Source organism: Rana temporaria, chromosome 2, assembly GCF_905171775.1.
Source record: "Rana temporaria chromosome 2, aRanTem1.1, whole genome shotgun sequence".
Classification (NCBI taxonomy): Eukaryota; Metazoa; Chordata; class Amphibia; order Anura; family Ranidae; genus Rana; species Rana temporaria.
The window spans coordinates 12,894,541-12,905,878 of record NC_053490.1 but is presented as its reverse complement, the minus strand read 5'-3'; the positions used below and the strand labels follow the sequence as shown (position 1 = coordinate 12,905,878).

The 11,338-nt window shown below is 48.8% G+C and overlaps 1 protein-coding gene across 1 annotated transcript; it reads right to left on the bottom strand.

Moving 5' to 3' along the window:
• Positions 1 to 3,833: 3,833 nt before the first annotated feature.
• Positions 3,834 to 4,784, bottom strand: LOC120928158 (olfactory receptor 24-like). The gene has a single exon (XM_040339269.1). It carries the CDS (start codon positions 4,782 to 4,784, stop codon positions 3,834 to 3,836), a length of 951 nt encoding a protein of 316 aa, XP_040195203.1.
• Positions 4,785 to 11,338: the final 6,554 nt, after the last annotated feature.

The following is an 11,338-nucleotide window of genomic DNA, read 5'->3' as shown; positions in this document are numbered from 1 at the left end:
GTCGGGTTTCGCGTAAGGCTGCTCCTTCTAATAGCAGGGGCAGCCAATGCTACGTATACCCGTCGTTGCCGCGTCGCGAAGTTTAAATTTTTACGTCGTTTGCTTAAGTGAATCGTGAATGGCGCTGGACGCCATTTACGTTCACTTTGAAGCAAATGACGTCCTTGCGACGTCATTTGCCGCAATGCACGTCGGGAAAGTTTCCCGATGGAGCATGCGCCCTACGCTCGGCACGGGAACGCGCCTAATTTAAATGATTCCCGCCCCCTACGGGATCATTTAAATTACGCGCCCTTACGCCGGGCATTTTTGAGGAGCGCCCACGCAAATTACGTGGCTACTGCTTCGTGAATGAAGCGTAGCGCAGATAATTTGCGGGGGCGCAGGGCAAAAACGGGACGCTGCGCCTCCGTAAGGAGTGCGCAGCGGTACCTGAATCTACCCCCGTGTCTTTATGGACCTTGCTTTGTGCACTGGTGCGCAGTCATGTTGGAACAGGAAGGAGCCGTCCCCAAACTCCTCCCACAAAGTTTGGAGCATGAAATTGCCCAACATGTCTCGGTATGCTGATGCCTTAGGGCCCTTTCACACAGGGCTGTCCATGTCCGCTGGGAATGCTTCTTCGATCCCCGCTGAGCAGGCAGATGACGGGTCTGTCTCTGCACACTGGTCGCAGGGACCAACCTGTCAGAGCGCCGCTCTCCCCTATGGGGGAATCGGATGGCGACGGACCGTAGAGTCCGTTGTCATCCGATCCGCCAGATGGATGGAAAAGTAGGGTTTTCCTCCGTCACACTTTGGCGGATGGGAGCGGGTCAGATGTCAGTGGGCATGTCAGCGCTGACATCCGCGGATCCATAGAGGTGCACGGAGGGCGCGTTCAGGTCCACCTAAAAAACTGGCAGGCGGACCCAAACGGTCTGCCTGTGTGAAAGGGCCCTTAGGAGTTCCCTTTAGACATGTGCACCGTTTCGTATCGTTCCGTAGGTTCATTCCCGTTCGTTTTTCGTAAGACGCCCGTTTTCCTGTTCGTTCCCGTTCGTTTTTCGTACAACGCAATTTTTTCGTATTCCGATCGTTTCGTATTTTGGTTACCGTTTTATTTTCGTACATGCGGGATGGTTCGTTATTCTGTTTAATTCATGTTCGTTACTTGTTAGACAATAATTTTCGTGAATTTTCGTAATTTTGTACTTTCGTAAATATATCGCGGGATTCGCGGCACTTTCAACACGCGGCTCATCCATATTAACTATTGTTAAGCCCCATACACTTGGTCAGACTTTTTTAACAACAAACATAAAAACGATCGTTTTACCGAACGTTCGTTCGTTTTTAAACTCCATCAGAAAACCATTTTTGGGTTCAAAAGTCTGGCCAACTGATCTCTCCCTTCAGACGAAAATCCACAGAAAAGTTTATTTGGCTTTACTGTACTACTCAGCACAAAAGAGAAGCTGCTTCACTAACTAACTACACTCACTGCCCATTCAAAAAAACGAAAATTACATCTTATAACAAAAGATTTGTATTCTGTATTTTGAAACCAAATTACGAACAGAAAAAAGGAATTCAGAATACAGAATACAAATCTTTTGTTATAAGATGTCATATGAACATACAAACAGAAAAAGGAATCAAACAAAATACAGAATGAAAATCTTTTGTTAGATGTCATATGAACATACGACTGAAAATCAAAATACGAACAGAACAAGGATTCAAACAAAATACAGAATGCAATTATTTTGTTATAGATGTAATTTTCGTTCTTTTGCCGTTTTCGTTTTGTCGTATTTTCGTCGGATCGTTTGTTCGTATTTGCGGTTGTTCGTTATGCTGCTCATTCGTAATCCCGTCGTTTTCGTATTTTGGTGCTTTAATTTTTTCGTATGTACACATTATTCTGCGGGTACGAAAATGAAAATTTTCGTACTAAAATAGCATTCGTACGAACGGGAATGCACATATCTAGTTCCCTTCACTGGAACTGAGGTGCCAAGCCCAACCCCTGAAAAACAACCCCCACACACCATAATCCCCCATCCACCAAATGATTCGGACCAGTGCACAAAGCAATGTCCATAAAGACACAGATGAGTGAGTTTGGGGTGGAGGAACTTGACTGGCCTGCACAGAGTCCTGACCTCAACCCCGGTAGAACACCTTTGGGATGAATTAGAGTGGAAACTGCGAGCCAGGTCTTCTCTTCCAACATCAGTGCCTGACCTCTTAAATGCTCTTCTGGAAGAATGGTTAAACATTCCCATAGACCAGCGGCGGTGCGTCCTTAGTGGGCGCAGGAGCACCGTCCCCTCTCTCCCCTGTGCCGTCAGGTGTACAATACATAGAGATTCATGATACATGCAATGCATGAATCTATGTATTGTCGCCTCTGCTGCCCACTATTCAGATGGCCGGCCCCCTGGTGAGTGCCGGCCATCTGAATAACAACATTTTGTTGGTGTTTGGATGTGCCTATCAGAGTTGGCTCTAATCGGCTTCCAAATAGTTAACCAGGGGATGCGGCGGGTGTGCGTTCCCTGGTTAACACTGACACTCGTTTCAGCCAATCAGGTTCACCGGGTCTGGTTACCGGTAACCTGATTGGCTGAAGCGACATCGAGGGCGGGACTCAGGAGGAGACATTGAGGGAGCGTGGCCGACCAGAGAAAGGTAAGTGATGGGGGACGGGTAAACAATCTGGCGGCAATTACTGGGCACAGTGGTGACAATTGCTGGGCACAGTGGTGACAATTGCTGGGCACAGTGGTGACAATTGCTGGGCACAGTGGTGACAATTGCTGGGCACAGTGGTGACAATTGCTGGGCACAGTGGTGACAATTGCTGGGCACAGTGGTGACAATTGCTGGGCACAGTGGTGACAATTGCTGGGCACAGTGGTGACAATTGCTGGGCACAGTGGTGACAATTGCTGAGCACAGTGGTGACAATTGCTGGGCACAGTGGTGACAATTGCTGAGCACAGTGGTGACAATTGCTGGGCACAGTGGTGACAATTGCTGGGCACAGTGCAGTGGTGACAATTGCTGGGCACAGTGGCTGCGTTTGATGGCAGAGTGAGGCTGCAATTGATGTTTTTTTTTTTGTTTGTTTGCGCCCCCCCAAAAATGTTGAGCACCAGCCGCCACTGCCATAGACGCACTCCTAAACCTTGTGGACGGCCTTCCCAGAAGAGGTGAAGCTGTTATAGATGCAAAGGGCGGGGCCAACTCAATATTGAACCCTACAGACTAAGGCCTAGTACACACGAGAGGATTTATCCGTGGATACGGTCCAGGGGAACGTTTCCGCGGATAAATCCTCTCGAGGATTTCAGCGGATTTGGATCCGATGGAGTGTACTCACCATAGGATCGAAATCCGCGCCGAAATCCCCTCGCGATGACGTGTCGCGCCGTCGCCGCGATGATGACGCGGCGACGAGCGCGACGCTGTCATATAAGGAATTCCACGCATGCGTCGAATGCGGGGGATCCCTTCGGACGGATTGATCCGGTGAGTCTGTACAGACCAGCGGATCAATCCGTTGGGATCAATTCAAGCGGATAGATTTGTAGACTTGTCTACAAAATTTTATCTGCTGGAATTGAGACATTTCCGCGGATAAATATCCGCAGGAATGTACACACCATAGAATCTATCCGCTGAAACCGATCCGCTGAGATTTTTCAGCGGATGGATTCTATGGTGTGTATGGGGCCTAAGACTGGGATGCCATTAAAGTTCATGTGCGTGTAAAGGCAGGTGTCCCAATACTTTTGACAATATAGTGTATTTGACTTCGGAAGCCAAACTCTACCTCCTAGAATTTATTTTTCTATTTTAGTTGTACTTCTGTTCATAATTCTCCGTAACGTCTGTGTGATCTCCTTGTTGCGGAGGAAATAGATGATCGGATTGGCCATATGAGGCACAAACAAGTACAGGAAAAGGAGGAGGGCGCTCATATCGGACTTTATCGCGACTGAGGGAATATTATTTACAATGTAGACAAAGAGTCGGGGGGCGTAATACAAAGCGATGACCAGCCAATGGGTCACACAGGTGTAGAAGGCCTTCTGGAGGCTCTCAGAGCGGGCCAATGAGATGGTCACGATGATTTTGACGTATGAAAGTAATATGAGCCCCAGAGGCATGAGGAGGACCACCAACGCACATACAAAGACCGCCCTCTTGGAGCTTGATACGTCAGAACACGCCAGGAGTGAGTACGCCGTATAGCCACAGAACAAACTGTTCAACTCGTCGGCACCACACAGAGGGATCTGAGACGCTAGAACGGCGACGGCGGTATTTGTAGAGGTGGCGAAAATCACCCAGCAGAAGCCGCAGGAAATGGTGGCCACTTGATTGGTGATAATGGAGGGGTATCGCAGAGGGTAGTAGATGGCCACGTAGCGATCTGCCGCCATCAGCATCAAGAGGTAGGAATCCAGGCTTCCAAAATAATGAACCAAGAACATCTGGAATAGGCACATTTTCACAGGAATGGTGGAAGCTCCAAACCAATATCCGGCAATAGATTTTGGTAAAGTCACGGCGTCAAAGAGCAGGTCGGTGGCGGCAAGGTTGGCTATGATCAGGTACATAGGCTGATGGAGGTGTTCATTAAAGATGACCAAACCTATGACAGTGCCGTTGGCTGTCAGGGATATCATGTAGGTAAAAAATAATATGGTGGATACCAAGCCATGAAACGCGTCAGGTAGACCGGGAAAACCAACTAATATGATTTCAGACACCGCAGTTTGATTGGACATTTGGTCTTCTGGCAAACAACCTAAGGCATGAAATATATCTTATATTAAACTGAACTGAACAAATAAAATATAGAATGAGATTGACAATTTTATTTTCTGTGTATATGGATATTCCTGAAATGATGTACAGCGGAACCTCGGAGTATAATCCGTTCCAGGAGAATGCTCGTAATCCAAAGCGCTCGCATATCAAAGCGAGTTTCCCCATAGAAGTCAATGAAAACTAAAATAATTTGTTGTTTTGTTATTTGATGGGGGCTGGTGAGGCTGCATTTGATGGGCGCTTCATTAAAAAAAGGAGGGGTATACATGGGCAGAAATAAGTGGGTGGAGTCAGGGATGAGCCCAGGAGGGGCGGCAAACTTAGGTTTTTGCCTAGGGTGTCAAAAATACTTGCACCAGCCCTGACTGCACAAGAAACAGAGGCAGGGATGGGAAACACATATCGCTAGATTCAGAGAGGGCGTCCTAACTTTGCGGCGGCGTAGCGTATCGTGTTTACACTACGCCGCCGTAAGTTAGCGAGGCAAGTACATGATTCACAAAGTACTTGCCTGCTAAGTTACGGCGGCGTAGAATAAAGCGGGCGGGCGTAAGGGCGCCTAATTCAAAATAGGCTGAGGGGGCGTGTTCTATGTTAATTTGTGTTGACCTGACGTTATTGACGTTTTTTTTGAACGGCGCAGTGTGCATTGCGGCAAAGTACGCTGCACGGGCCTATTGGTTTCGACGTGGACGTAAATCCCTATTCACGGACGACTTACGCAAACGACGTAAAATTTCCGAATTTTGACGCGGGAACGACGGCCATACTTTAACATTACTATTCCAGCTATTTGATGGAATAACTTTAGGCCTGATAATGCGTTACGTAAACAGCGTATCTGTACTGCGTTGGCCGGGCGTACGTTCGTGAATAGGCATATCTAGGGATTTACATATTCTACGCCGACCGCAATGGAAGCGCCACCTAGCGGCCAGCCTAAATATTGCACCCTAAGATACGACGGCGCAGGCCGTCGTATCTTAGATAGGTTTAAGTGTATCTCTGTTTGAGAATACACTTAAACTTAGGTCGGCGCAGATTCCAAGTTAGGTCGGCGTATCTACTGATACACCGACCTAACTCTTACTGAATCTAGCTAATAGATGCAGGGTAGAAGAATGTAAGCTCATTAACAGATAAGGCGAAGACTAAGGTCTCAAAAACGAACTTGGACAATGAAATAGGCTCCTGCCAAAACAGCAGAGGTAAGAGTCCCCAGCAGTGGCGGTTCGTCCATAGAGGGCGCTGGAGCGCCGCCCCCTCTGGCTCTCGCCCGCCACTGAGTCTAATAACATACATTCATGCATTGCTGGTCTATTCAGAGATGGCCGGAACTTGAGCGCCGGCCACCTGAATAACGGTAGCTGGTTGGCTGTGCGGAAGTGCCTATCAGAGCCAGCGGCTCCCAGATGTCTTATCCTCGGAACGTACGGGGGGTGCGTTCCTTGGATAAGACTGACGGCCATCTCAGCCAATCAGGTTCCCCGATTCTGGTTATCGGTAACCTGATTGGCTGAAGCGTCACCAAGGCGGGAGAAGACATCGAGGGACGTGGAAGGAGTAAGGTAAGTGCATTTTACCGCCCCATATATCATCCTACACAGCGCTCCGTATAGACTTTCCCATGTCCTCTGGCTCGATACAGTACCGCATACACCCGCACAGTGTTCCCGATCATCCCCCATGGAGTACTGTGTGACATCTTTACATTCTATATGTGACATGACTATATAATACCTCCGATCATCCCCCTATATACATTCCTGTGTCATCCTATGGCAACAATGGGCACAGTGGTGACAATTAAAGGGCACAGTGGTGACAATTGGCACAGTGGCAACAATTGAGGGGCACAGTGGCTGCGTTTGGTGGCATGGCACAGTGGTGACAATTGGTGGCACAGTGGCTGCATTTGATGGCATGGCACAGTGGCTGCGTTTGATGGAATGGCACAGTGATGACAATTGATGGCACAGTGGCTGCATTTGATGGGCACAGTGAGGCTGCTTTTTTTTTCTTTTCTTTTTTTTTCGTTTGCGCCCCCCCAAAATTTTTGAGCACCAGCCGCCACTGGTCCCCAGTGACTGCTTTGAGATAAAGGCAACAGCTAGAGCAGTGACAACTTTAGGCCATGAAACTGACTAGAGGTCATGACACAGGAAGGAGTTGACCAGCTGACCTCATTAGCACACACCCTGCATCATCCACCCTCCCATTCCCAGGTGCACATTGTTTTAATGAAATGAAATGCAATCAATCAGTGATCACCCTTCTCACTAAAAACACAATCAGATTGCATAGTGTATGGCCATCTTTATACAAGTACATAGGAGGGAGAGCTCAGAAACACTCAGCTGTCAAGCCTCGTTCACAACTTTGCGTAGCAGGAACTCCCAGTTGCCTTTTTGTTGTTGTTTTTTTTGCAAGGGGGAGGCCTTTTGGAGCATTTTCACTCACACATAGGGAATCCCATCCACCTGAATAGGCCGCCCTACAGAAGCTTGAGAGCTTGGTGCGTTTTTTTACTGCGATTTTTGGTGCAACGCATTTCTGAAATGCACAGATGTGAATGGAGCCTCGATGTTCTTGTATTACTGCACCAATTTTACTTTCGGGCCCCAGTCATATCTAGCATAGTGGGAGCGCACATTTTGTGTCTCGTTTCTCCTGTGACACGTGCAGCGATCACCCCCGAAGGAGCCGCTGGTTATAGATTGGGATGGCGTGTTACCTCTGTGAGCGTCTAGGGTAGATGATGAGAGCTTCAGCAAATGGAATGTCCACACAGCAGATGTCTTTTCTTGTGCTTTTATTTTACCCAACACGGTAAACAGTAAAACTTGAGGTAGACAGCAGAGATGTAAAAGGAGGAGAAATAACAGATTCAGGCGTAACAGTATGGAAGCAGTCCTGCTTCCGACGACACTTTACTTTCGTCGCCCCTCCAGCCGGGGTGGGTATAGTGTACCCGGACAGGCCTCTCACACCGACCTGGCAGCCGGAGTTTCAGCCGGAGTATCACTCGGAACTGTGAGGCCTCGTACACACGACCAGACATGTCCGATGAAAACGGTCCGCGGACCGTTTTCATCGGACATGCCTGTTGGGTGAATTTTTGGTCTGATGTGTGTACACACCATCAGACCAAATTCCCCGCGGACAGAATACGCGGTGACGTGGCGCCAATGATGACGCGGCGCCGATGATGACGCGGCGACGTGCGCGAACCCGGAAGTTCAATGCTTCCACGCATGCGTCGAATCACTTCGACGCATGCGCGGGATTTCGGGCCAGCGGACATGTCCGATGAGTCGTACTGACCATCGGACATGTCCGACGGACAGGCTTCCAGCGGACAAGTTTCTTAGCATGCTAAGAAACTTTTGTCCGCTGGAAACCTGTCCGCTAGGCCGGAAAACTGTCCGGTAGGCCCTACACACGGTCGGACATGTCCGCGGAAACTGGTCCGACGGACCAGTTTCATCGGACATGTTCGGTCGTGTGTACAAGGCCTGAGGAAAAACAAGTCTCTGCCACAGACCCTTCCCCAGAACGTGGATCATGGAAGAAAATCCTCCTCAGTAGTATTTGTGCCTGAATCTCCCTCAGGTAGTTCTCACTTGGGTCACCGACTGACAGGTGGCTGACATCCAACCTTTTCAGTGTCCGGTTACCCCGATCCCCGGTGGATTGTCGAGGCCCTATTGGATTGCCTGCCTCCCTTGGCTCTCCTCAGGCTGACTCCCCACCGAACAGCTATCTTGCTTGGGATCTCTCCTCAGAGTTTGGGGACCCAGTCGATTACTGGGGCCCCGCCACAACTTCAAATGTTCCGGGCCAACATGGTCCCGGAACCAGGAACACTGCATGGCACACGCACCCTGGCCTGGTAGGCCATCTCGCCGGGGAGCCGTGATGTGTGGTCACCCTGAAGGTGGGTGCCACACCAGGAAAAAGAACCCCGCCCAATGGCGTCTGATCCAGAAGTACCCTCTCTGAGCATGCCCCACGAGGGAAACCCCTCCCGATTGGCTGCTGGCAAGAGGCACCCCAGCCTGGACTCCACTGGCACCACCTGTCGCCTCGGGGTGGTATAGCACCCCGGGAACAACAGAATGGACCCACAGCACAGCCCAGCTAAAGCAGAGGCCCAATTTAGCCAAACCAACTGGATGAGAGCCAACTAACTCTCTCACCCCCCTCTAAATTTAAAATAGCACGTGTACAGAAAGTACACAGGCGCTACACACGCATAGGGCAGCCTGTTGATTTCAATTGGCTGTGCTATATGTGGCTAATGGGACATTTTGGAGTTTTGTGGGTTGCATGTTTTTTTTACTGTGCGTTTTGCAGAATTTGCACCTCGCATGGCAAAATGTGTGTTTGCTTCTGTGTTTGGTGTGCCGTTAATAATAAATGGCACTGAAAGCGCAACTAGAAATTTTACAGAAAAACACCATGAAATCTGATTGTTTATTGTGTATTTAGTGAGGAGGGTGATCACTGATTGATTGCATTTCATTTAAAAAACGTGCACCTGGGAATGGGAGGGGGGATGATGCAGGGTGTGTGCTAATGGGGTCAGGTGATCAACTCCTTCCTGTGTCATGACTAGGGTTGTCCCGATACCACTTTTTTAGGACCGAGTACAAGTACCGATACTTTTCTTCAAGTACTCGCCGATACCGAATACCGATACTTTTTTTAAAATGTGTCCCCAAATGCAGCCATGTCCCCCCCATATATGCAGCAATGTCCCCCCCACAGATGCAGCCATGTCCCCCCCATATCCAGCCATGTCCCCCCATATCCAGCCATGTCTCCCCCATATCCAGCCATGTCTCCCCCATATCCATCCATGTCCCCCCCATATCCAGCCATGTCCCCCCATATCCAGCCATGCCCCCCCCATATGCAGCCATGCCCCCCCCATATGCAGCCATGTCCCCCCCATATGCAGCCATGTCCCCCCCCATATCCAGCCATGTCCCCCCCATATGCAGCCATGTCCTCCCCATATCCAGCCATGTCCCCCCTATATATGCAGCCATGTCCCCCTTACCTTACATGCTGTCGCGCCGCATCCCCGCGTGGTTAATACGGGCAGGGAACATTACAGCTGTCATTTGAATAGCTGTAGTCTTTCGCGCCGCGCTGCGTGTAGACGCTCCCCCTTGCTCGGGATTGGACAGTTCACCCGAGCAAGGGGGAGTGTCTATACGCGGCGGGAAACACTACAGCTATTCAAATGAAAGCTGTAATGTTCCCCGCCCGTATTAACCAAGCAGCGGGGATGCGGCGGCGGGGGGGGGGGGTCGCTGTATTCTATTTCGGTATCGGGGGTATTTGCGGGAGTATGAGTACTCCCGCAAATACTCGGAATCGGTCCCGATACCGATACTAGTATCGGTATCGGGACAACCCTAGTCATGACCTACAGTCTGATCAGGAAGAAAGACATTACTAATGGAAACGTCTGGAAAGGCATTTAGAGTAAACCATCACCTATTGATAATTATTGGTACTATAATTTTTCTCCGTTTTTGTGAGCGCACGCGGTTTTGAAGGCTGACTTATTTGGTATCTATTTACTTGCCTCATCTTTAATTTTGTAAAAAAAATTATATATATATATATTATTTGGGGTTTGTGTGCACTAAAATTCTTTTTAGTGGGTTTTTTTTTCTGTTAATGCAGATTTGATAAACAGATGCACAAAAATTGCGCAAGAACAAAAAAATAAATAAATAAATAATTCAACGATTTAATTTTCAAGACAAAAAAGCATGTGCCAAAAATTAAAGAAGGTCTCCAGAGTGGAAGTGGTCTGTCCAGAGTGAGCATTGGCACATCTCCCTATACAGCAACGTCTCTTCTCCGTCATATAAAATTAAATCACTAAAATAAAATACAGACTTAACCACTTAAGGACCCCGTCACGGTGTTATACGTCGGCAGAATGGCACGGCTGGGCACAAGCACGTACCTGTACGTCCTCTTTAAGTGTCCAGCCGTGGGTCGCGGGTGCGCGCCCACAACTCGGTCCAAAGTTCCTTGACCGCGGCCACGGGACCCGTGGACCCGATCGCCGCTGGAGTCCCGCGATCGGCCCCCGGAGCTGAAGAACGGGGAGAGCCGTGTGTAAACACAGCTTCCCCGTTCTTCACTGTGGCGCTGTCATCGATCGTGTGTTCCCTAATATAGGGAACCACAATCAATGATGTCACACCTACAGCCACACCCCCCTACAGTTAGAAACACACATGAGGTCACACTTAACCCCTTCAGCGCCCCCTTGTGGTTAACTCCTAAACTGCAATTGACATTTTCACAGTAATCAGTGCATTTTTATAGCACTTTTCGCTGTGAAAATGACAATGGCGCCAAAAATGTGTCAAAATTGTCCATAATGTCGCAGTCACCAAAAAAATCGCTGATCGCCGCCATTAGTAGTAAAAAAATATATATATTAATAAAAATGCAATAAAACTATCCCCTATTTTATAAA

Bases quoted from the DNA above. Each gene is read 5' to 3' on its own strand.
- LOC120928158 (XM_040339269.1), bottom strand. From the start codon at position 4,784: ATGTCCAATCAAACTGCGGTGTCTGAAATCATATTAGTTGGTTTTCCC.